General features: G+C 38.3%; 5 protein-coding genes across 10 annotated transcripts; all 5 read right to left on the bottom strand.

The window, feature by feature from the left end:
* Positions 1-1338: 1338 nt before the first annotated feature.
* LOC124300680 (lysosomal acid glucosylceramidase-like) lies at positions 1339-5893 on the bottom strand. The gene is made up of 8 exons (XM_046754999.1): positions 5027-5893; positions 4608-4687; positions 4196-4514; positions 3676-3938; positions 3045-3476; positions 2265-2341; positions 1782-2068; positions 1339-1688 (listed from the first exon to the last, which is right to left on the bottom strand). The coding sequence occupies exons 2-8, from the start codon at positions 4666-4668 to the stop codon at positions 1589-1591; spliced, it is 1539 nt and encodes a 512-aa protein (XP_046610955.1). The 5' UTR covers positions 4669-4687; positions 5027-5893; the 3' UTR covers positions 1339-1588.
* Positions 5894-8036: 2143 nt separating this feature from the next.
* LOC124300679 (lysosomal acid glucosylceramidase-like) lies at positions 8037-13408 on the bottom strand. The gene is made up of 8 exons (XM_046754997.1): positions 12497-13408; positions 12078-12157; positions 11666-11984; positions 11146-11408; positions 10515-10946; positions 9735-9811; positions 9252-9538; positions 8037-9158 (listed from the first exon to the last, which is right to left on the bottom strand). Exons 2-8 carry the CDS (start codon positions 12136-12138, stop codon positions 9059-9061), a joined length of 1539 nt encoding a protein of 512 aa, XP_046610953.1. The 5' UTR covers positions 12139-12157; positions 12497-13408; the 3' UTR covers positions 8037-9058.
* A 115-nt stretch (positions 13409-13523) lies between these two features.
* LOC124300684 (luciferin sulfotransferase-like) lies at positions 13524-15985 on the bottom strand. Its single transcript, XM_046755010.1, has 6 exons — positions 15648-15985; positions 15303-15510; positions 15125-15221; positions 14657-14958; positions 14348-14442; positions 13524-14279 (listed from the first exon to the last, which is right to left on the bottom strand). Exons 2-6 carry the CDS (start codon positions 15496-15498, stop codon positions 13986-13988), a joined length of 984 nt encoding a protein of 327 aa, XP_046610966.1. The 5' UTR covers positions 15499-15510; positions 15648-15985; the 3' UTR covers positions 13524-13985.
* Positions 15986-18210: 2225 nt separating this feature from the next.
* On the bottom strand, positions 18211-21025 carry LOC124300685 (luciferin sulfotransferase-like). The gene is made up of 5 exons (XM_046755011.1): positions 20555-21025; positions 20234-20330; positions 19863-20164; positions 18847-18941; positions 18211-18607 (listed from the first exon to the last, which is right to left on the bottom strand). The coding sequence occupies exons 1-5, from the start codon at positions 20748-20750 to the stop codon at positions 18314-18316; spliced, it is 984 nt and encodes a 327-aa protein (XP_046610967.1). The 5' UTR covers positions 20751-21025; the 3' UTR covers positions 18211-18313.
* Positions 21026-21804: 779 nt separating this feature from the next.
* On the bottom strand, positions 21805-26442 carry LOC124300681 (odorant receptor 13a-like). Of its 6 annotated transcripts, none has more exons than XR_006907282.1 (5): positions 26312-26424; positions 25860-26186; positions 25078-25804; positions 24210-24718; positions 21805-22564 (listed from the first exon to the last, which is right to left on the bottom strand). XR_006907282.1 is itself a non-coding variant. In XM_046755004.1 (5 exons), coding segments are annotated over exons 2-5 (1035 nt in total). In that variant the 5' UTR covers positions 26001-26186; positions 26312-26424; the 3' UTR covers positions 21805-22563. The 6 variants fall into 6 exon arrangements, 5 of the variants coding, with proteins under 5 accessions (XP_046610960.1, XP_046610958.1, XP_046610957.1 ...); XM_046755004.1 differs by having other exon boundaries at positions 24553-24718; XM_046755002.1 differs by lacking the exon at positions 21805-22564 and having other exon boundaries at positions 24055-24718; positions 25860-26044; positions 26113-26186.
* Positions 26443-26484: the final 42 nt, after the last annotated feature.

Raw genomic sequence — 26484 nt, 5'->3', positions numbered from 1 at the left:
ACTCCATACTTTTAAGAGAGATAGATGTTGAGACTGGATCATTGATGCAGTATCTGCAAGTTGACGATAAAAGACAGGAGTGAGGAAGACGGGATATTGATTAGCGATAGATGATCTTTATTAAACAGTAGACGATATGCTTTATTTAGGATTGGTAAATCGGACGATCGGTATCGTGTGAGAACAGAACGACAGCTGAGGTTTTACAAAATCGAGAGAATAGACAGATGTGATTTTGAGAGTGTAGACAATGTGTGAAATATACAGCTGGTCTGTTTCAAAGCGTGACACGGCCAAGCGGAAAGATTTGAGGCACAGACCGAAAGGTAAACATTGGTAGCAAGTGTAAGTGAACATGTGAAGACGATTCTAAATAGCGAGTGAAATGATAAGGTAAAGAGTGCGATGCAACAATTTGACTTAAACTGTCGAGTTCGATGCTTTGCCGAAAGACAAAACTAACAATTTAATATTTTCAGTAACTATTTTACGAGTTATGTATTACATACACTGTAACGTATGGTCAATAATGATATAATCGTACACGACGTGGTATTAAAAAAAGCAAATTTTATCTTCTGAATATTATTCAGAGCTTTATTGGATTCCGAAAAATTTCGATTCAGGAGCACTTTCATCAACCGTTAAGAGAAATACACCAATGTTACCAAAACTGTCTCTCGGACAACGGAATGCTTTCAATATTTGTACCTTACAATTATAAATTTACATGATCCGGGATTGAGGGATTTTATTGACTAACGCCTCTGTATTCACCCAAGATGTTGTTTTGGGTATTTATAGGTCCGTTTTCGTCGGTATTCTTGACTCGGGAAATGGAAGAAGGAGCTGTAAATGAGATGCAAAGGGTTCATGATTGAACGTGTTATAAATGATTTATCAGGATAGCGTGGAGTGGGAATGTGTAGTTAGACGAAGCGGATTGTTGGAATGTTGGAAATGGATTGATGTTTATTATTTGAAGAACAGAAAGGATGTTCGTCGGTTGACCGTTCGAAAAGTATGATGTACTTGATAGAAGATGGATTGGAAGTAAGTCGTTCAAATAATGGACTGGAGTGTCGTTATATGGAGTGAGGCTATAAGGTTACTATAAGGAATGTCGGAGAGTCAGCAAATAGAAGCAATGAGTAACGAATGGTCGGAGAAGGTGGGAAACATGTGATACTCGTCATGATAAACACAGTGGAAAAACGTGAACCATTGACCACAAGTCATTGGGGAAACGAAAAATACTTTCGCGAAAATAGGATCAGATACGTTTTTGAAGTTGGTCGACAATAGTCCAGAATGATAACAAACCAGTTTATTGATTGGAATTTGTAAACTCGGATCTTGTTGTATGATGTAAAAGATAATTGACTGGCAATTCAACATTTGCATTCTACCATTTTTCAAAAAACACAATCATTCCGTATCATCGATTGATGTATCTTCTCAAAATTTCACAGTGATATAGTTGCGGTATGTATTTGTAAGTATCGAATTTGATCCAAAATTAAAAATTTTTCCTCAACAGACGTCCGCGTTCACACACGCCGCACTTCTTTGATTACATCGCAATACGCTACTTGTAGATGATGGTTTGAACCGAATTGGGAGATAACTGCAAGTCGATGTTTCCTCGCTCTGGGTCAGAAATGATCACTTGTCTTTCTTCGGACCACCTGAAAAAGAAACCATTTTATTTTGACTCATTTTCAAATAACGCCACGATTATGTGTATTTGTGTCAAGTGTGTATGTCAACTTGGAACGTACTTGTTGAAGATCACGAGAACGGTCTCATCCTCCGGCGTCACGAAGGCTACAAAATCTACTGTGGCGTTTGTAACCTGATTGTGAGTGAGTTCCACTCTTACGGAACCCCGCGGTATGAATTTGCTGAAGTGAGATATGGCGTAGAACAATGGCTGCTTGTAGAATTCGTCGGCTTCGGCATTTACAACAATGGAAGACTGATCGTAGGTATAGTGCCAATGGGGACCACCCTCTTCGTTTAAAGCTAGATTCCAGTCGATCCAACCAGTCACCCAGTTTCGTAGATTCTACAAAATTTTCAGCGATTCAAATAATGAGAACACTTCGTCATTGTGTGGGTACTTATTTGAACTTTGGATATCCGAGAAGCCGTGAAGAATAGAAATGATAATTATATTGTTTTGAGGAAAATATGTGCAGTGATTCCAATGGCTCTCTGAGTTGACTATTTAACTGATGAAGTAAAATCAAGGATAAACGTACGTCGATTATATCCATTATGTACTTTTCCCCTGAATCCCAAGATCCCAAAAGAAGTTTGCCGTTGGACAGATTGGTAGCTGTGTCCACAAAAAACATTTCACCGTAAGATCATCAGTCAGGAATCGTCAGGTGCATGATAACTAATCTGGAATCACGTCAAGTTAAAACATGCTTGGCACCTTCTATCACAAAATTTGTGATTTTCTTCAACATTTGTTCACATGTTCTCCTTTTCTCGATACTTTGAGAATATTTAGGGCTGCATGAAAATACTTTCGTATATTAATTCAAAATGAAAAGTAGTCTCTATTTCAAGTAATGAGTATTGCGGAATAAGTATTTGAAATAAATGGTACAAAGTCAAATAGCATATACTGGGAGTTAGGAATCACATGATTCTTATTTACTGAATATCATTGCGAACGCTCTGATCTTTTTAAAAGCCGAAACTATAAGTGGATGTGCTTGGTCTTCACGCTCGATTCCGTGAAGATATTTATCAGTTCTCTGTTTTATTCAAGTAAAGCGATTGATCCAATGGTGAGCGTTTGTGTATCAAAGATTGAGCAAACACTTGGCAATTCGAATGAAATTAATGCAACCGATATTAGGGAATTAAGTAAGATCCATTCACAAAGAGGTATTAGAGAAATTCCCGTCTTTCATTTGAAATGACATTTTATACATACGAGGGCGTCAAAAAAGGGTGTCACAGCTGATGGCAGATATATGATGCAGTATATTTCCTGAACTGCGAGTCACGTGTAACCATGAACTTACCTACCGCTGCCTCAGTCATGAGAAGAAATTTATCAGGGAAAAGATCGTGGGTTTCCTGAAGCACACTTGAGGGAGTATCCGTATCGTAATACCAATGAACGGCGATTCCAGCTGTGTAATTCTTGGCCGTTTCGTTGACAAACATTTCCTCAACGAAGTTAGGCAAGTAAAATGTCTGGTCGTCGAGAGCGAGGATCAAAGTTTTATTGTGCTTCGATTCGCTTATCGTTGGACCCAAATTTTCGGCAACCCATTCAGCGATGGTGGATGAAAGCCACGTCAGGGAGTTTATTTCATAACCGTCGATGAACGCGTCGTTTGGTTCATTACCAGTCGAGATTGCCCACATTTCCAAACCGTGATTTTCGTACTCATCCAAGAATTTGATAAGATATTCGGCATACAGCTGGTAGTATTCTTTGAGTAGAAATCCTGAAAGCAAAGGGTTCTTTGAGAATTGGTTACAGGTTTTCATGCGGTTGAAACCTCGTGAGCGAATTAGGACTAACTTAAACAAAATGGTGCACCATGATACATAAGATCTAAAAAAATATGGATCATTTTCGACGGCAACTAACGGATCAGTTCTCTTTGGTTGGGTTATCTTAGGCTGGTAATGCTATTTACGTACCAAGACCGATGTAATCGTTATTTGTCTTCATCCATGGTGGAGCAGTCCAGGATACCGCGATGAATTTCAGCTCCGGACTAATTTCAAGAGCTTGTTGCATCAGTGGAATTTTGTAATACAGGTCCTCGTCTGCTAAACTGAAATTCTTCAGCAGTAAGTCACCTGAGTAATCATCGTAGGTGTACAACCTTGTGGAGAAATCAGTGCCAGCAATCGGTACACGTCCAAGATTATACGCATTACCTTCGCTGCTGAAGTAAGAGCTGTGAAGTCGGACAATTTCTTTACACAATATCATAATTGATAGAAAATGCAGGTTCAGAAGCTATTCATTACAATGACAATCATTCAAGAACTGTAAATCAGGAAGGGGATTTTGACACGGTACCGCGGAGTAACGATCGAAGACCTGGAAAACATAAAGTGAACGTGGATTCGTAAGTCGCGACTGCGGAATTTCGAACACTACGACATGTTTTCGAAAAATCAACTATCGAATGTTAGTCATCAGCAGAAATACCTCATTAAATTTTTCTGGGCATCTTCGCTGAGTGATTTTATGCTGATGCACGCCGAATCCGTAAAACAACCACCAAAGCCGTGAATCCTTTGATAGGTGATGTTTCGTAGAAGTATAAGGAGTTCCTGTTCGGATGTTGATACGTTGCCGAAAGCCCCCTGAGTCTTGTCGAGTCTCAAGCCATCTTCATTCGACGTGTATCGGATGTAGAAACCGATCTCTGGGAGATCGTGAGCCGGGGTGCTGTCGCAGTAAGTAGCGTTACATACGCACACCGTTCCATTTTCGAACTCTCGAGGTATGCAGGGGTCAGCGTCTACTGCAAATATCCAGCCAAGTGTTAAGTTGGCCCAAGAAACGATGTAAATAAGATCGAACGATGTTTCTTACATTCCAGAATATACATGTTTACCTGCATAAATGCACCAGATCAACACAAGTCCGTATTGTAGCATTATGATCCGCTGTGACATTCGCTTTCCAATTTGAAACCTGAAACAGGACTCTTGTACATAGTCGAGTGCCACAGTTTTACCCGTGAGAAAAAAATTTTATCAACTCTCATCCGGTTGGAAAATAATTGATCTTTCTAAGTTCACCTCTCAATGAATTAAATTCAAGTTTCTACTGTCACCTATTTATTCCGGCAGTAACATTTCGTTCAATTGTGTTTTAAATATGAATCATCTTACGTGTTCATGTTACGTTTGGAATTATTTACAAACGAACAATATTTCAAACATTCGTTATTCGTACGCTGGAAATTATTTTTATTTCCTCATTTCACACGCGACTCAAACATTTTACATTTTTTTATTTTATTATACGTACCTGTCGGATAATCGTTAGTTGACTAGATTTCAGAGTAGAATTTTCGATATAACTCGCGAGCTTCTTACGTCAACGCTGCTTAATGTACGGTTACGGACCTACGTCGCTACTGAACTGAATCCATAGCGATTTCAACACGTATAGAAAACGAACGCTATTTATTGCTTTCCGAATGCCTAGCATCCAATGATAGCGAACAAATTTCGCACGAATTTCTTTGCTCAGGTAATAACAAAGTTTAAACAAAATAAAAAATGTATCGAACGTCGTGGTTGACAATGAGATAATACTTTTTACACTCTTAACATCCCGCTTTGCCTTCGATTATCGGTGTGCCTCAAACATTCAGAAAACCGACAGTTATCGGCTGAACAAGCACGATTTGTCTGTTAGGTACATTCAGTCGACTGTTTAATTTCACACCCGGAAAACATATTTTTACACGGTATCAACGGTTTTGAAATATCTGTTTGTATAATAATCCGGACGCACCTCGTGCATAAATGTCTGCGAATTAATCCAAGAATGAAGAATAACAAGTTTCCAGATTATTCGTACGTACACGCGAAGAATTAGAAATGAAAATCAGACGAAAAATTAAGATTATTGGTTCGTTTTTACCGATCGTTACATATTTTTATTCCACCGTTTGGAGAAAATTGTATTTTTCCAACATACGCTTGGAAGGTTTCGATTTTCGAAGCCTGTGGAGCGCGTGTAAAGTGCCTCATTTCCACAAAATTCACAAAATTCACAAAATTGCACAACTAATATGGTCACGTCACGTGATAACATGTTTGGCACCTTTTACCAAAAAATTCTTCATTTTCTTCAACATTTGTACGTAAGTTTTCCTCTTCTCGATACCCTGAAAACAATACACACCACTGCAGTGATCAAAATAAAAATACAGAACTCTAAAGGCGAGCAAAGCATGGTCAGAGTATAGAGATGTAGGTCAGGTTACATCGAAAAATAGCAGATATAAATAGACCTAACAATAAAATAAAATCTGAACCAATCAAATCAAAACATATCAAAATAAATAAATACAACCACACAATCAGAAATTCAAATCAAAGTTACAAATAACTAGAAAGTACATTGGATGACAAGGAAGAGCAAGGTCTAACCACACCTTCTCGCGCATTCTCAGCGGCTGATTAAGAAATATGCAAATATTTTATTTGTAATTCATTAACATAATAAAAGAAAGTTATTTAAACTGCTGAAAGTCATAAACGTGCTCATTTATTTCTGAATTGTACATTATTCTCTCTCCTGGAATACAGACATTATTTCTGAACTTAACTCATTGTTTGTAGCATTTGAAAATACACAGCAACATTATGACAAGTGCAGTCTGACTAACACTGCTCGCAAGCAAATGAGATTATGTTAAATATGTAGTTGAAAATGTGACGGTCCATTTGTAAGCATGATATGTAACACTGTTAGATTGTACAATACATTTTATACTATTTACTATCATTAATCATACGATTAGGGATCAGGGATTATACGTATAACATCAACTATTTATTCCAATAATGTTACATTCATTACGTAAAGTACATATTAGCGAGCCCAAAGGGTCTGTTCGAGACATCAATCTTCGGACACTTTTCAGTTAGTTCAGATTGAGACACTCCGGCTAGTCTCTGTTTTCCCCTTATGGTTGGGCGCCAGTTCCAGAAAGCAATAGATATTTCAAAAGGAGAGTAGACAGGAATCTCAGGGGGTTTGGAATTACTTCTCGGGCCTAATTCAGATTTCATTATTCATCAACATGGAATGCAAGATACACTCTCAGTGATACAACTGGGTTAGAGATATCAACTTCGAAGTTTCTGTATAATATTTATTCATACAATCAAAGTCTCACAGGTATAACTATGGAATCATGGAATATTTTTTTATTACAGAATTCAAAGCTCTTATAAATTAAAAGATTACACAAATAAATTTTCGAATTCATTTTCTAATGAAACTGATTTCTTATTTGTTATTTATCTGCCTGCGATTCTCTAAATCTAAATCCTTTTTATTTTGGGTCCAATAATTCTCCATCAATCTGTGAATCTAATCTATTCTGTAAATATGGCTACACATACACGTGATTTAAAAAGTACACTCGAAGGAGACAGATAGGAAGACCCTAAACAGCTTGGAAATACGTACAATACTCTTATAATACTTATACCAGGAGAATCCCTTGAAACTTGAAAATCAACCGCGCATGCGCCAATATCATAGCCATCCATTCTACAGGTACCGATATTGTGTCGCATAGTGAATGATCTATGCAGATAATTAGATAGGTGACATTTTTTCTATCACCTGTTTCAATAAGCACAGCTTCCAAGTATCGTGGTTCTCAGCCTTTTGGGGTATCACGAAACAATAGAGGAAGAATCTCGATAATTTATCACTCCATACTGTTAAGAGAGATAGATGTTGAGACTGGATCATTGATGTAGTATCTGCAAGTTGACGATAAAAGACAGGAGTGAAAAAAGCGGGATATTGATTAGCGATAGATGATCTTTATTAAACCGTAGACGATATGCTTTATTTAGGATTGATAAATCGGACGATCGGTATCGTGTGAGAACAGAACGACAGCTGAGGTTTTACAAAATCGAGAGAATACACAGACGATACACAGATATGATTTTGAGAGTGTAGACAATGTGAGAAATATACAGCTGGTCTGTTTCAAAGCGTGACACGGCCAAGCGGAAAGATTTGAGGCACAGACCGAAAGGTAAACATTGGAAGTAAGTGTAAGTGAACATGTGAAGACGATTCTAAATAGCGAGTGAAATGATAAGGTAAAGAGTGCGATACAACAATTTGAGTTGAACTGTCGAGTTCGATGCTTTGCCGAAACACAAAACTAACAATTTAATATTTTCAGCAACTATTTTACGAGTTATGTATTACATACACTGTAACATATGGTCAATAATGATATAATCGTACACGACGTGGTATTAAAAAAAGCAAATTTTATCTTCTGAAGATTATTCAGAGCTTTATTGGATTTCGAAAAATTTCGATTCAGGAGCACTTTCATCAACCGTTAAGAGAAATACACCAACGTTACCAAAACTGTCTCTCGGACAACGGAATGCTTTCAATATTTGTACCTTACAATTATAAATTTACATGATCCGGGATTGAGGGATTTTATTGACTAACGCCTCTGTATTCACCCAAGATGTTGTTTTGGGTATTTATAGGTCCGTTTTCGTCGGTATTCTTGACTCGGGAAATGGAAGAAGGAGCTGTAAATGAGATGCAAAGGGTTCATGATTGAACGTGTTATAAATGATTTTTCAGGATAGCGTGGAGTGGGAATGTGTAGTTAGACGAAGCGGATTGTTGGAATGTTGGAAATGGATTGATGTTTATTATTTGAAGAACAGAAAGGATGTTCGTCGGTTGACCGTTCGAAAAGTATGATGTACTTGATAGAAGATGGATTGGAAGTAAGTCGTTCAAATAATGGACTGGAGTGTCGTTATATGGAGTGAGGCTATAAGGTTACTATAAGGAATGTCGGAGAGTCAGCAAATAGAAGCAATGAGTAACGAATGGTCGGAGAAGGTGGGAAACATGTGATACTCGTCATGATAAACACAGTGGAAAAACGTGAACCATTGACCACAAGTCATTGGGGAAACGAAAAATACTTTCGCGAAAATAGGATCAGATACGTTTTTGGAGTTGGTCGACAATAGTCCAGAATGATAACAAACCAGTTTATGACTGATTGGAATTTGTAAACTCGGATCTTGTTGTATGATGTAAAAGATAATTGACTGGCAATTCAACATTTGCATTCTACCATTTTTCAAAAAACACAATCATTCCGTATCATCGATTGATGTATCTTCTCAAAATTTCACAGTGATATAGTTGCGGTATGTATTTGTAAGTATCGAATTTGATCCAAAATTAAAAATTTTTCCTCAACAGACGTCCGCGTTCACACACGCCGCACTCCTTTGATTACATCGCAATACGCTACTTGTAGATGATGGTTTGCACCGAATTGGGAGATAACTGCAAGTCGATGTTTCCTCGCTCTGGGTCAGAAATGATCACTTGTCTTTCTTCGGACCACCTGAAAAAGAAACCATTTTATTTTGACTCATTCTCAAATAACGCCACGATTATGTGTATTTGTGTCAAGTGTGTATGTCAACTTGGAACGTACTTGTTGAAGATCACGAGAACGGTCTCATCCTCCGGCGTCACGAAGGCTACAAAATCTACTGTGGCGTTTGTAACCTGATTGTGAGTGAGTTCCACTCTTACGGAACCCCGCGGTATGAATTTGCTGAAGTGAGATATGGCGTAGAACAATGGCTGCTTGTAGAATTCGTCGGCTTCGGCATTTACAACTATGGAAGACTGAACGTAAGTATGGCGCCAATGGGGACCACCCTCTTCGTTTAAAGCTAGATTCCAATCGATCCAACCGGTCACCCAGTTTCGTAGATTCTACAAAATTTTCAGCGATTCAAATAATGAGAACACTTCGTCATTGTGTGGGTACTTATTTGAACTTTGGGTATCCGAGAAGCCGTGAAGAATAGAAATGATAATTATATTGTTTTAAGGAAAATATGTGCAGTGATTCCAATGGCTCTCTGAGTTGACTATTTAACTGATGAAGTAAAATCAAGGATAAACGTACGTCGATTATATCCATTATGTACTTTTCCCCTGAATCCCAAGATCCCAAAAGAAGTTTGCCGTTGGACAGATTGGTAGCTGTGTCCACAAAAAACATTTCACCGTAAGATCATCAGTCAGGAATCGTCAGGTGCATGATAACTAATCTGGAATCACGTCAAGTTAAAACATGCTTGGCACCTTCTATCACAAAATTTGTGATTTTCTTCAACATTTGTTCACATGTTCTCCTTTTCTCGATACTTTGAGAATATTTAGGGCTGCATGAAAATACTTTCGTATATTAATTCAAAATGAAAAGTAGTCTCTATTTCAAGTAATGAGTATTGCGGAATAAGTATTTGAAATAAATGGTACAAAGTCAAATAGCATATACTGGGAGTTAGGAATCACATGATTCTTATTTACTGAATATCATTGCGAACGCTCTGATCTTTTTAAAAGCCGAAACTATAAGTGGATGTGCTTGGTCTTCACGCTCGATTCCGTCAAGATATTTATCAGTTCTCTGTTTTATTGAAGTAAAGGAATCGATCCAATGGTGAGCGTTTGTGTATCAAAGATTGAGCAAATACTTGGCAATTCGAATGAAATTAATGCAACCGATATTAGGGAATTAAGTAAGATCCATTCACAAAGAGGCATGAGAGAAATTCCCGTCTTTCATTTGAAATGACATTTTATACATACGAGGGCGTCAAAAAAGGGTGTCACAGCTGATGGCAGATATATGATGCAGTATATTTCCTGAACTGCGAGTCACGTGTAACCATGAACTTACCTACCGCTGCCTCAGTCATGAGGAGAAATTTATCAGGGAAAAGATCGTGGGTTTCCTGAAGCACACTTGAGGGAGTATCCGTATCGTAATACCAATGAACGGCGATTCCAGCTGTGTAATTCTTAGCCGTTTCATTGACAAACATTTCCTCAACGAAGTTAGGCAAGTAAAATGTCTGGTCGTCGAGAGCGAGGATCAAAGTTTTATTGTGCTTCGATTCGCTTATCGTTGGACCTAAATTTTCGGCAACCCATTCAGCGATGGTGGATGAAAGCCACGTCAGGGAGTTTAATTCATAACCGTCGTTGAACGCGTCGTTTGGTTGATTACCAGTCGAGATTGCCCACATTTCCAAACCGTGATTTTCGTACTTATCCAAGAATTTGATGAGATATTCGGCATACAGCTGGTAGTATTCTTTGAGTAGAAATCCTGAAAGCAAAGGTTTCTTTGAGAATTGGTTACAGGTTTTCATGCGGTTGAAACCTCGTGAGCGAAGTAGGACTAACTTAAACAAAATGGTGCACCATGATACATAAGATCTAAAAAAATATGGATCATTTTCGACGGCAACTAACGGATCAGTTCTCTTTGGTTGGGTTATCTTAGGCTGGTAATGCTATTTACGTACCAAGACCGATGTAATCGTTATTTGTCTTCATCCATGGTGGAGCAGTCCAGGATACCGCGATGAATTTCAGCTCCGGACTAATTTCAAGAGCTTGTTGCATCAGTGGAATTTTGTAATACAGGTCCTCGTCTGCTAAACTGAAATTCTTCAGCAGTAAGTCACCTGAGTAATCATCGTAGGTGTACAACCTTGTGGAGAAATCAGTGCCAGCAATCGGTACACGTCCAAGATTATACGCATTACCTTCGCTGCTGAAGTAAGAGCTGTGAAGTCGGACAATTTCTTTACACAATATCATAATTGATAGAAAATGCAGGTTCAGAAGCTATTCATTACAATGACAATCATTCAAGAACTGTAAATCAGGAAGGGGATTTTGACACGGTACCGCGGAGTAACGATCGAAGACCTGGAAAACATAAAGTGAACGTGGATTCGTAAGTCGCGACTGCGGAATTTCGAACACTACGACATGTTTTCGAAAAATCAACTATCGAATGTTAGTCATCAGCAGAAATACCTCATTAAATTTTTCTGGGCATCTTCGCTGAGTGATTTTATGCTGATGCACGCCGAATCCGTAAAACAACCACCAAAGCCGTGAATCCTTTGATAGGTGATGTTTCGTAGAAGTATAAGGAGTTCCTGTTCGGATGTTGATACGTTGCCGAAAGCCCCCTGAGTCTTGTCGAGTCTCAAGCCATCTTCATTCGACGTGTATCGGATGTAGAAACCGATCTCTGGGAGATCGTGAGCCGGGGTGCTGTCGCAGTAAGTAGCGTTACATACGCACACCGTTCCATTTTCGAACTCTCGAGGTATGCAGGGGTCAGCGTCTACTGCAAATATCCAGCCAAGTGTTAAGTTGGCCCAAGAAACGATGTAAATAAGATCGAACGATGTTTCTTACATTCCAGAATATACATGTTTACCTGCATAAATGCACCAGATCAACACAAGTCCGTATTGTAGCATTATGATCCGCTGTGACATTCGCTTTCCAATTTGAAACCTGAAACAGGACTCTTGTACATAGTCGAGTGCCACAGTTTTACCCGTGAGAAAAAAATTTTATCAACTCTCATCCGGTTGGAAAATAATTGATCTTTCTAAGTTCACCTCTCAATGAATTAAATTCAAGTTTCTACTGTCACCTATTTATTCCGGCAGTAACATTTCGTTCAATTGTGTTTTAAATATGAATCATCTTACGTGTTCATGTTACGTTTGGAATTATTTACAAACGAACAATATTTCAAACATTCGTTATTCGTACGCTGGAAATTATTTTTATTTCCTCATTTCACACGCGACTCAAACATTTTACATTTTTTTATTTTATTATACGTACCTGTCGGATAATCGTTAGTTGACTAGATTTCAGAGTAGAATTTTCGATATAACTCGCGAGCTTCTTACGTCAACGCTGCTTAATGTACGGTTACGGACCTACGTCGCTACTGAACTGAATCCATAGCGATTTCAACACGTATAGAAAACGAACGCTATTTATTGCTTTCCGAATGCCTAGCATCCAATGATAGCGAACAAATTTCGCACGAATTTCTTTGCTCAGGTAATAACAAAGTTTAAACAAAATAAAAAATGTATCGAACGTCGTGGTTGACAATGAGATAATACTTTTTACACTCTTAACATCCCGCTTTGCCTTCGATTATCGGTGTGCCTCAAACATTCAGAAAACCGACAGTTATCGGCTGAACAAGCACGATTTGTCTGTTAGGTACATTCAGTCGACTGTTTAATTTCACACCCGGAAAACATATTTTTACACGGTATCAACGGTTTTGAAATATCTGTTTGTATAATAATCCGGACGCACCTCGTGCATAAATGTCTGCGAATTAATCCAAGAATGAAGAATAACAAGTTTCCAGATTATTCGTACGTACACGCGAAGAATTAGAAATGAAAATCAGACGAAAAATTAAGATTATTGGTTCGTTTTTACCGATCGTTACATATTTTTATTCCACCGTTTGGAGAAAATTGTATTTTTCCAACATACGCTTGGAAGGTTTCGATTTTCGAAGCCTGTGGAGCGCGTGTAAAGTGCCTCATTTCCACAAAATTCACAAAATTCACAAAATTGCACAACTAATATGGTCACGTCACGTGATAACATGTTTGGCACCTTTTACCAAAAAATTCTTCATTTTCTTCAACATTTGTACGTAAGTTTTCCTCTTCTCGATACCCTGAAAACATTCAGAGCCGAATGGAAATACTTTCGTTGATCAATTCATTTTGATTTGATTTGATTTGATTAAATTTAATTTAATTTAAAGTAACTGTGTTAAATTTATATGTGTAAGAAAAGGATAATGAACGGAATTTCTAAATTATAACTAATTGTATCCAATTTTTAATATTATTTCATCATTATTTACAGTTTTACTCGAAATAAATCGATCCGTGACAAAACACGAGGCAATCGGGTATCTCAATTTTATAAAAGGTCGGACTGGCTTCGAGCAGAGCTCAAAATTTCATCATTTAGAAATAAACTTGAAACATATTAAAATGAAACTCATTTACTTTCGTCTGATTTTTATAAGAAAAGAAAATTAGTTAAACAAATCAAGATTGCTTTGATTCGTTTATAAGAATCTTAATGTGACGGGAAAGTAATTACATTGAGTAATATATCTGATACCACGAAAATTCTGGAGCTAAATTAAATCTATTATTTCTCTAAAAGCGCAAGAATAACTGAACAGATCCCTTCTTCCTAAACGAAAACAGTCGATTTCCGGATGCGGTTACGAAAAACATTGCAAGCTCGTATAATCAGTAAGTCTAAGATTTTCAGAGTCTCTTCACAGCGCGAGTCCGGTACCCTTCAAATGCTTCTCCGTCCATTCGTCGAACCGTTCGACGAGCTCTGGAGCCATGAAAGACTTCCACTGTTCCGTCGTCCCGCTTCTCATGAAAACACCTTCCCTTTCGACTTGTGACATTTCGTGAAGTTTAGCTATAAGCTCCTCGTAGTTCACAGCGGGGTTCGCCTTCATGCTCGCGAAGCTCAAGTGTTCGGTCAACAATGACAATTGAACCTTGTTCAAAGTATTGCCCAGATATATGGCCGTTCGCCAAATCTCCGCAGATAAATCCTGGACAGTCGAAAAGTGTGTAATTGGTTATTCGGCAAGGTACTCGCGTCGAAATGAGAATGGCTTACCTGTTTCATATCTTCATAAGTCAGCCACAGAATATTGTGCTCTTTTCTGTTCTTCCAGTAGCCCAATACGTTCATCCAGAATGGTCCGTAATGATCTGAAAGTGTATTGAACTGAAAAGATTGATGCTTGGCTCGGCTGTCCAAGTCACACGTTCAAACCGCGTGAAGACATTTGGCGGTAAAGTCGTAACAACCATGAGTCCACAAGTTAGGGGTTGTCCATGAACCACCTTACCAGTTTATGAAAGGAGATTAAAATAAGATCAAAACTGGAAACGTAGTGTACGGACAGCCCCTTACCAGACTTACCAGACTCTCCTAGGAAAAGAGTGTAAAACTCTTCAAAGGTCCCGTTGTATCCCTCGACGAGTTTGCAGTGATGATAGAATGATATGCAGGTGTCTTTCGGATTTCGGACGACGTACAAGATCTTAGGTTTCTTTTCCCCGGTTCTCAGCTGGCGTGGCAAAAGATGGAAGGGTAGGTGTGTCTTGATGAATCGAGGACTAGGCATCTTGGAAGCGTACCCCGGACTGTCCATAGCGTATTCCGGAATTACGATGCCTGGATTGCGTCGTATGATTTCAGTCTTTTCGAACATCGGTGAGAATCTGTTGGAAGAATTGCACACGCGAATTGCATCATCGGAAATCTTAGCACTTTACAAGCCCTTGTACTCGAATGATTCACTTTCCAAATCCAGGAACCACCAAAGGGGACGAGAAAAGATATCAACTCATTCCTTCTGGCGTTTAATATGGATTAACAGCAACTTACTCGAGGTACGGAAATCTCTCAGGAAGGGGTATTTTCGCACGCTCAAAGTTCAAATCATTAGCGATGCTCCAGACCATTTCCTGTGTCCACGTCGTACCTGAAGAATGAATCAGAATCACACCTCTTCCGGACGTTAATGTCTTCCTTCTTAATTACACTAAAGCGCATAAAGACTTACCGGTTTTTGGGTAACTGCAAACCCAAATGTCGTCATCACGAACCTCGAAGTTTTCAATCGCATCGGCAAACTGTTTATAATTCTCTGGTAAAATGCATCCATCGACTTTTATGTATGCGGTTCGAAAGTAGTTGGTGAAGGTTTTTTGCAAAAGTTCTCCAAGCTCGCCACCGACAGGAGTAAATTGGTGTGCCATATTGGCTTCTCTCTTGAAGCGGGAAACGTCTATCGGATCAAAAAACCAACTTGCGATTCACGAGTCGATTCACAGTCGAGTTAATAACGGGTTACAAATCCTATCAAATCTGAATTTAGTAGTGTTTAAAAAAATCCCCACCGACTTACCACTATTCAACACCTTCACGAAACACCTTGAACAACTTATTCTCAGGAACAATACGGACGTACGGACGTCCGTTTTCACCGCTGAAAAAGCGGCCAAATAATGGCGATCGACGAAGAAAATGCGCACTCGGCGAGACTCGAGATTCGTATGAAGACGAGAAAAACAATTTATATCGAGTAACTGTCGATGATAAAGCGAAGTGACGAGACTAATCGTCAATTCATGCTCCAATTAATTAGTTTGCAGTTATTGACCGCAAATCCCGGGAGCTTTTTCAACCGTTTATTTATCGGGAGAGTAATCAGCTTCCACGCAGATCAAGTCACGACTTGCAATGAATGAAAGATTGGTAGCATCATTAGTGGTTTTATCCCCAAAGAGGTTTTCAACTATATGTTATAAATAGAGTTTGTTGCTGGCGGTAATTATACGTATTGCTTGCAATCGTTTAAGCGTCATAAAGATCAAAGCGGCATGTTGCAAAACTAATGTGAGTAATGAGATAACGCGTGCTTTCCAGCTTTCGATACGATTAAAAATGAAGTAAGCAATGTGATGTGCGATAATTATTATGAATCTACTTTACTGTAACGGCAAACGTTTTTTTCTCAAAATGTGACGACACATAAAATTTAAACACGATTGCAGAATTATCCTGGTCTTCATTTATCGTCTGTGTCTCGTATCACAGGCACGACGCCACTGACTCTTGATTGCACCATCAGTCATGAACGATACAAATTGTCATTCATCTACGAAATGCCAACGACGATATTTGGTAGACACATCAAGGTCACTAGATTGCGAATTACAACAGATTGTCTCATTTTTAATCTTCTTTTAATGGTTGTTTTACTGGGTTTTACCGTAATCGTTTTATCAAACGTTTTACATTGAATCCCATTTCGTTCGGGAACGAATTATTGAGGTCAGTGATGATTTTGAACGTAATCGCATCACGCCACGCGTAATTTTCACCGTAATCGTTTGATCGGTAGTTTATACTATCTCTCAATTCGTTCTAGCCAAGCTTTATCTTCATTACTCAAAAATCGAACAGCTACGGTTCAATTCTATCCAGTAGTGTGTCTCTTCTCTTTATTTCATAGTTATTTTATTTCAATTTATTCTATACTATTTTATTTCCTTCTTCGTAATGTACCTCTACTGTAAACTAGTCTTCTTTTTACTATTGCACGAGATAAAATATTCGCCCTAGTCAGTTTATTTATTTATTCACTTATTTCTTTATTTTATTACATTTCTGTCACTCGTGTATTTAGTTACTCGTCTACGTGGTTTAATTTATTTTTCTAAACGTCTTCTGAGTGTAATGCTCAAATATTTGCGGAAAGTCTTTATTTTATATTATTTACTCTTTTCTGTCGTTCGCGAATGTCGGTTTTATATATTTATTCTTACACCTGACAAATCGATTAATAAATTCTTCTGTTCTCATTACTGTTACGTTACTTTTATCTATTCTCTTATATCTTTGCTCATGTTTTAACCTCTTTACTTATTTATTTACCTATGATTTGTTTATTTATTAATTTGTTTATTTTTTCAAATTATTATTTCTCTATCTTATTCATTATTCTGTATTTATTTCTGTATCCAATAAACGCATCCATTTATTTATCTATCAATGATCCTTGAACTGCAGCTCATTGAATCCCATTTTATGCAAAGACAAACTATTGAGGTCAGTGATGATTTTAAGCGTAATCGTATCACGCCGTACGTCACTGGTACGAATAATGTTTGAGTAAAACTTTGTCGCGTCCATTTTGTCCATATTACGGCGTATTGCAACTGTTTGTATACAATTTGTTGTAAATTTAAAATTTGTCCAACCACTTCTGTCAATTCCACACTTTCATACAATGTGAAACGTAATTTAGTGTTAATTAAACATCGGCGTCTTACCATTTTTCATAAAATTTGACTGTCGTCAAATGTAATCAAGTTGTGTTCAAATAGAAAATTTCAAAATAAACATTTTCAAACTACTAATTATGCACAATAGTAATTTTCAAATACATGTTCTTCAATTCAAAAACACAATGGTATTCAGCATACAATTCATTCGAATTACAAACGTCAACTCTAATTAGAATTGTTTTAAAAACATTTTTGTGAAAGATCTTCTTTCTAATCGCTAATGAAACCTCTAATTTGTAATTCACAGTTAATTCATTGATAGTTCGTCCAACAATGCACGCTGTGGTTTAAATTTACATTTCGTACCGTTTGTTGTAAACGAAAGAGTAACATTTATTTCTCGAATAGATTTTTATTCCATTAATATGCAACTAATTACTCATTCGGATGGAGTGCCAGATAATAGACAACCGTTCACAACTTTTGCCGAGAGTCCAAAACCATGCGGACGTCAATGCATCGACTTCTCAGTGTGAATAGCTGCTTTGTTCGACTATTGCTATTATAGTTCAAGAGCAGAATAAACTTTTGTAAATTTGAATTCCTTCTATACATATATATAGATAATCCCAAACTATTGACAAGATCCGTTTTTTTTTTTTTTTTGTTTTTTTTTTATGCTTCATACCTCGATAAAACTAACAAAATTTTTCATATTTCTACACTATCACGAATCGTACAAATACCTACAAAATTTTGCCACGGAATCGGAGTTCCCGGTTCACAGCGAAAGGCCAGTATCTTTCAAATTCTCGTTAATCCAATCATCGAACTGCTTTATAACTTCGGAACTCATCTGTCCCTTCCACTGATCAACTGTACCACTTCGCATGAACTTTCCGTCATAATCGATGAGCTTCAGCTCCTTGTTGAATTCAATAACGTCTTCGTAGTTCACCGCAGGATTCGCTTTCATGCTGGCGAAGCTCAAGTGATCGGTGAGAAGCGTGAGTTGTTCATTGGTCAAGACCTTCCCGAGAAATTCGGCAGTTTTTCTTATCACAGATGGCAAATCCTATCGTCCCAAAAAAGAAGCGGTTAATTAATCGATTTATTTACTTATTTTTTTTTTTTTTTAATTACACGTATCCGTCAGTCTTGTAATCAGAAGCAGGAAGCAGTTAATCAGATAAGCGGAGGTATGTCAGGAACTCAAAATTTTCGCTTTCAGCGCTTGGAAAAGACACTGTATGAATTTCACTCAATTTTTGTACAGAACATTTTATCAATACCGGGTGTATATGAATTACTCACCGCCTTCATATCCTGATACTTTAGGAACAGCATATTCTCGTCATTCCTTTTCTCCCAAAATCCGAGCACGTGCTTCCAAAACGGTGCATAATTGACTAAAAACGAGAAACAAAAGAAGCTCACAATAATTATGCTCTTGTGTTTAAACACCTCTAAAAAATGTAATTTTCAACTTTTTTGGGGGAACTTTATTTCGTGTAGAATAAAGACATGTCCTTAAACTAAATTTTAAACCCTATTGATTTCAGACGAAAACTGTGACCTCCAGAATGTACACAAACAAGTTACGTCTGATGAGGACCACCCATGGGTGGTAGCTAATATCCTCCACATTTTCGGAGCAAATACTTAAAAAAAAATTACGATATTTACTTCAATATATGTATAAGATGTTCTCAAAATTTCGATGAATAATATACATTTTTTTTTCTTGCGAAAAAAATTCATGAAAATCACTCGAAAAAACGTAGTCCTAAACTTATTTTCCCCCTTAATTAAGGTCTTTCACTTTTTTATTAAGTATTGAGTAAAAATTTGTTTGATTCTGTATATAAAACAATTTACAAGTCAAAACAGACTAGTTGGATAGACTCGGAATGTGAAATTCTGGTGGTAAGACATCTATACGGTTACTTTCGGAATACCGATCTTTCCGAATTGTACGCTTCTGAATAATGACCCTTCTACATTCCGGATATCAGTTTTCCGCCGTTTCTAGATGACCAAAATCTAAGTTTTATTTTTATAATATTTGGACGTTTGAGAATACGAAACTATCTACAAATTCGTTTTCTGGAACATTGACTCTATACATTATGAAATTCTGCACCTCTGAATTCTTGGATTTCTGAACGTTTTCTGAAGTAAGTGAGTTCGGATAATAACAAAAACTCTACCAAATACATTTTAGGTAAGCTGTTTTCTCATATTTGTTATTCGAGTTTATTAAATTCGGAATTCTGGCCATTCTGATGTTCGGTTTTTCTCATTTCTTACCTCCACCCTTTTATACATACCTTTGTCAGCGAGGAAGAGCTTGCAAAAGTCGTCGAAGCTGCCGCGATATCCTTCGAGCAGTTTGCAGTGATGACAGTACGATACGCATGTGTCCTTAGGGTTGCGAGCAACGTAAATGATCTTTGGCTTCTTTTCCCCGTTTCTTATCTGCCGGGGAAGTATTTGGAAAGGAAGGTGGGTCTTGATGTAACGAGGGCTGGGCAATTTCCTGATGAAATTCACACTGTCCACGACCAGCTCAGGCAGATCGTGACCCGGGACACGTTTCGCGATCTCCCTGTAGTCGAAGAGAGGAGTGAAACTGTTGGAAAGCAAAGTGATGTGAGTGAAAACCGCGCCATCCTAACCCCTTGAGAAGTGTTCCACTTACTCCAGGAACGGAAATCTCTCCGAGAGAACCACCTTGCCACCTTCGAAGTCCAAGTCGTTCGCTATGCACCAGACCATTTCCTGCGTCCATGTTGTACCTGGACAAATTTGTAACCAAATTATTATAATAAGAAGAAAAGTTCATTTCTAGGTCGGGTCAAACGTCTTTGTGGATGTGAAGAAATGGCGATGAATTTTTTGCGCTAAACAGACCTTGACTGACCACGTTTCAAACGTTTACTGTTGGGATGCTAGAGTTACTGGAAAGCTTTCGACCCTTGCAATTCGAAATAATGTTCATAGGATGAATTTGTGTCCTCACCGGTTTTTGGGAAGCTACAGACCCAAATATCGTCATCGCGTACTTCGAAGTTTTCAATGGCCTCGGCAAATTTTTCGTAATATTTCGGCAAGCAGACGCCATCGACAGTGACGTATCCAAAACGGAAGTCGTTGGTAAAGGTATTCTTCAAGATCTCTCCCAGTTCTCCATCGACGGGTTGGATTTGAGGGGCCATTAGAAAGTTTTTGATAGAATTAATATCCCCAAGATGACGAGGGTGGCCTTGCACGAAAGTTGGACCTTGGCGACTACTTTTCAAGTATTTTTTTCAGTGAGATTTCAGAGGATCAATGCTTCGATGGTTTGAGCTATTTGTAATGGTCGTTGATAAGGAACGCTAAAACCGATTTGACGGTAAGGGATAACGAATTCATTCGCGTTATACACTTCAACTTCATCCAATTAACTAATCACTCAATTACTGATTGGTTAGATTATCAGTACTGAATATTGTGATGTAGTAAACTTCATATTTATAAGGACGGACTAAGGCTGGAGTGGGACTTTAGTACTAAAAAGTTAACTAACAGTCAGACCGGATGGTGGGGTACGCCTTTATTCACTGCAGGACAAGTTTATTAAATTCACAGCCACCAATTGATACACCACATTGGTACACAGTATCAATCATGGCCACATCTCAAAATCTCACTTATCTAATGACACAATAATTCTGATGATTCGATATTTACTTATACATAAAAAGTCAATCAAGTAAATTCAAACAAATCTTCCGATCAGCGTGGTGATTTCCTCAACAATCCGGTCCTGAACCAATTTCCTGTTAGTAAAAAAGTACTCAGGGAGTTTTTGTCAGTAAACTCCGAGTGGCACAAGGCTGATCACTCTTACCTCACATTGGTACTTTTTACAGCCTGAACGAGACATGGACACGGTGAATTTGAGGAGAACCTTACGAATGCGTCCCCCTTGCCGTGACCTTGTAACGTCAATAAAACGCCCAATTTTTCAGGTCCACATATTTCGTGGCCATGGAATGACTCGGCAGTTCCACTGTTCCGGTATTCCGTTCCGGTCTCAAGTGTTTTTCCATCATGTTGCACTGATAATAACTCTGGAAGAAAAGACTTGCACTGTTAATGAATTTTCAATCCATGCTTAGACTTCTTGGCCAATTTCGAAGGATGGCTTCTTTTTACTTCAGGGCTAGAAACTTCTTGCGATTCCCTAGAATACACTGCACCCATCCATCTGGAAAAATCGTTACTTTAATAACAAGACTGGACTACGTTGTTCGCGAGGCGTAGATTCCAGGAACAATAATAAGAACGGAGAAAAACGATAATTGGAGTGAAACTACGTTCTAGTATCATGCACAAGTAGCAAAAACTCTCGGCCTTCTATCGGCGTCACGGGATGAAAGAAATCTGTGAAAAAGTTGCCAAAACAAATATATCACTGGATTTTTATTTAACATTGTTAATAATTAGTCAAATTCAAAATATCGAATGTAAGTAAACAATGAATTTCCTCTTTCCAAACCGGTAGACATGCAAAAAAATCGTTTCGCAAATTGGTAAACTCACTTTTTCCAGATCATTGGTTTCAAATGTCGAGTCAAAATAACGATTTATCAATGTATTTTCATTGCATTTGAAATAGAAAATACAATACGGTGAACAGTAATCAAAAATAGCAAAGACTTTATGCCAATTCAAAAAATTAACGCAGAAAATCTTTGTTTTCAAACATAACTTAAATCTGAATTCTACCCTACTCTGAATAAATGGCACCCAAGCCAAACACATCGTGTCTTTTCAAAATTACATTGTTCTCACTTCAAATATCATTAGAGTTTGAGGGTAAAATATGCGCTGAATCAGTTTCGTGATCCGTTACCGTTATGTGATCAAATGTTGGCCATGTTAGTACGGAGTCCCTATAGAGCTTATCTTCATCATTTGCAACGTCCGTAATATTTTCGTTTACACTGATCTGGATTAAGATCAATGGCATTCAGTCTTACCTCTGGAATCAAGTTTTTAGATTTGATTATTGAGGTGCAACGATTCAAATGCTCACTTCCCTACTTAATTCAAGCGGAGAATACTGAGATTAGACGGAACCATCAGTATACTCCTATCAGCCTAAACCGATTCAAATTCACGATCGACGTTTGTAGAAATTTGATCCAATTTCCATCGAACTAATGGCCGCCGGCACTTTCTGTTACGATTTTTGTAACGGATTCGTACGTGGGTTGACCTAAGGTGAATTTTCAACAGGCTTTCGATACATTTTTTATTTCTGTCGCATATCAAATAACGTGTGGTGTAACGGTTCTCTCGCAAGATTAGTCGCAGAGATTGTTGTTTCACAGTCGACTGACGTTACGAGGTATAATGTCCTGCTTCGAGACGACTGGCAGATGCTAAACGGATGGTGCTTCACGCTTTGCAATGCCTTAACCGGGACACAGATGTTAGGAGATGAAGACATTTTACCCTCGGAGTATTTTTTTTTTTTTTTTTTTGTTTATACTGAAAATTGTGCGATTCTATCACGATGAAATTGCCTAATCGCTCCTACGTGAAAACGGTGTCATCAGGCGGCACTTTCACCCTGGAAGATATACATATATGTATTGCTACTAAGAGTGAAATCACCCGTTTTGCCCCAGTTTTCTGATCTAGAAGTCATCGTATATAAAATACGTATGATAGCTTTCATATGTCAGAAAATGAATAAAGTTGCTGCGTCAACGAACATTGTTGTTAAAACAATCCTGTTTCAGACTGTGGAAAAAGAATTCACGAATCGTGTACACTCGATGTTTGTTTTTCTATGCACCCGTTGTAATATTACACTTAAATCGTAAGGCATTTACTTAGAGTATGGCCACGGGTTATTCAGATTCATGGTAGATATTACTTGCAATACGGTTCATTGTCAGCTTAAGACCCTAGAATTGACGAATGGAATCACAAGATTCAAAGTTCACCATTTGATTGCATGTAATTTCAGTATGCAGCGCGTTGTTGTTGCCTTTGAGTTGAAGGTGATATTGTTGGTTATCGTGTTCTTCATATATGTTTCGATATCTTCAATTTAACCGCTACCTGTGAGTATATTAAAAATTTTATTCTAACCCAGGTCTAATGCAGCGGTTTTTAGAACGATCACAGGATTAGCGATGATGAATTTTAAATTACTGTTATAAGATCGAAGCCGAGAATGTGACTCGAGAGATTTTTTAGGGTTATCGATTGCTAACTAGAACATGGTTAAAAAAATTTCTAACCGTTAGCATGAAAATCAAATTCTTTATAAAAGTTTCAAAAGCCTTCGAATACCAGTTGGTGGAAAATTTTGAAGAAGTTCGATAGTTTTTAGTTTCGGAAAGTTAAATAAAAACTTTAGATCTATAACCATAGAAACGATTAGCAGAACTTCGTATCTACAGAACTGAAAATCAATGTTCTTTGTGTAGTATCTGAGGGTAATTTTCTCGATAAAGAAAAAAAAGGCACGTTTCCCACAGTTTAAGTGTTGCACAAAATATTTGACAACTATCAAACAAGAAGGAACAAGTTTTCCAAAACTTATAAGACGAGAAACACTTGGGTGCTATAACTATGACTCGATTTTGAAATGTTTATTAAATAATATCAACCTGACGTAATGTACTTGTGTTTTATCTTCTACACTAATCAATTACAATCACTTGAAATACACTGTGATCAGATTACTGTAATTCACGGGACTACGAGAATAAGAAACAATCGCCCAGTACAATCTTGCAAGTGCAATACCGGCGTCAGAAGTATTTCGGCTCGTAAGCAGATCGCTCCACGATAACGCGGAGGAGGGACAAGTAAGACGCTGAAGTTTTCAAGATGACCTTGAAACTCTCGAGTGTCATGAAGAAGAATTTTCCCGCCGATATACGTAACGGGTTCTTGGCGCGAATCATCGCGAAGAGAAGGTCGCGGGCAATATCTGGGGGCAAGTTGTACCAGTGAGTTTCGTAGGCTGCGGAAGCCAGGCCGAGACTCTGACTCTGAAGGTAGTCACCGGCGAAGCAGTAGAGGAACAACTGCCCCAGTATCGCGGTCAGGTACGAAATGTACTTTCCTGCACCAAACAGATCTCCGTTTTCAACGCTCAAAATGAACCGGAACCCTGAAAACTAGAACTTCGTTAAATCGAACTTTTTACTTCACACGAAACATAGTCACCATCTTATCGCTATCCAGCTAGTTACCGATCAGGAAAAACTATGTTTTTGGCAAAAGTAGCTGCAAGGACTCGAGAAGAAAATCTGTTATCATCAAACAGCACAACATTCTAACAGTTATTCTTATCCGCTCAAGTTTTCTCAAAATGACTATCTTTGAATTAAAATATTATGGTGGATACCGAAGACAGACATGAAGAAAACAGTTTAGTGGCTGTTTCCAATGGAATAACGTTTTTCAAGTTACGTTCTCATCAAATTGACAACTGTTCATCTAAGGCTCAAGTTCCCATGGTCTCCTCACCTATTAGACAGATCAGGACGGAACTGAAGAGTAATAGTCCAAGTATGATGACGTTTAAAGTTTCCTCGATATGTAAGGAAAAATCAACTAGTTCGCAGTGACGTTCGCTTAAGATGCGTATCTTCTTTCGAAAAATTCTTGCATCTAAAATGTTAGGCCGAGGAGCATCTGCTGACACGAAGCGGCGCAAATTAATCTGAAGAATTTCCAACTGTCCACAAACGTGCATCGTAAGGAAAAACATAAAGGTATCAACTCCGTAGTTTGCAGTGCATGTGATCATTCCCTGGACACTCTGCAGGACTACAACGATTTCGTATAGCGGTGATAAATCGGTGTTGACCACGTAATTAGCTCGAATCGGAAGCATTTTGCACGATCCATTCGCGTTACTTCCACTGCAGTTGGATGTAGCCGTCACGGTAACCGCCAGGACAATGTACAAGGCATAACTGACGTACAGCAAGGCCATCGCGGCGAGAAAGACAGCCTTGCTCCAAGATCGGTGTCTCTTCATCGTCCTGCGAGCCTCGGCGCTTTGAATCCTGTCCCAATCAGCCACCACCAAATTCACGCACGAAACCATACTGTCCCTGTGAATATGCATAATGATCAGCTTGACGATCACCATGTTCACTGTGACGACGCAGGTGAGATTCTCGATCGTTTTGTCCACGTCTCCAATGTTCAGTGCCAAATCGATGTACTCTGGTATGGCCAACGTCACCTGGGAACATTGGGTCGTTTACATCTCGGTGGTAATGGAGATGATAAAATATTACCTGAGTAAGAAGGATGAGTCCCAAGTGGATCGTGTAACGTATTCCCTTCTTTTGAAAGGGCCATACGCCAAGAAATGACAAATTATATTTGTACATCGTTATGGTGCCGCTGCTACTGTCAGGGTTCAACGATAAAGTCATTTTGTATCAAACTTCAATTTTATCCCATTAATTTTCTCTGAAAACTGACCAGTTAATTCAGATACCGTCAATTTATAGTCACTGATATGCATATTTCAACCTGATTACCGACACATTCTCTATTCACTGCCGAACCGCCCTCTTCGTTTACCCAATCGCGAATTCTCGTATAGGATGCGATTATCGCTAGAAAGAGGATCGGGTAATGAATAGACTCAACCATGAAATTACTCTTCATTTGCATTTTATAGGTACAATACGGTCGAGGTTAAAGCAAATCCGTCGACTGGATGTTTGGGTGTAGATCTTACCATCGGGTGGTTCACACGTCGCGTTTAGACTTGCTGATCGGTTTTTTACAAGGTAACAGTCGCTTGGGTGTTATCTGCAAGTGCCATCTGATTGTCAGACGCATTGTGAAACTTGGGCACTTGGGCATCGGGTACATTGTACCTACGGAATCCACAGGTAGGCTGGTAAATGC

This window comes from Neodiprion virginianus, chromosome 3 (assembly GCF_021901495.1).
Source record: "Neodiprion virginianus isolate iyNeoVirg1 chromosome 3, iyNeoVirg1.1, whole genome shotgun sequence".
NCBI classification, from domain to species: domain Eukaryota; kingdom Metazoa; phylum Arthropoda; class Insecta; order Hymenoptera; family Diprionidae; genus Neodiprion; species Neodiprion virginianus.
Note: the sequence above shows the minus strand (reverse complement) of the source record. Positions and strands in the feature narration are given on the sequence as shown.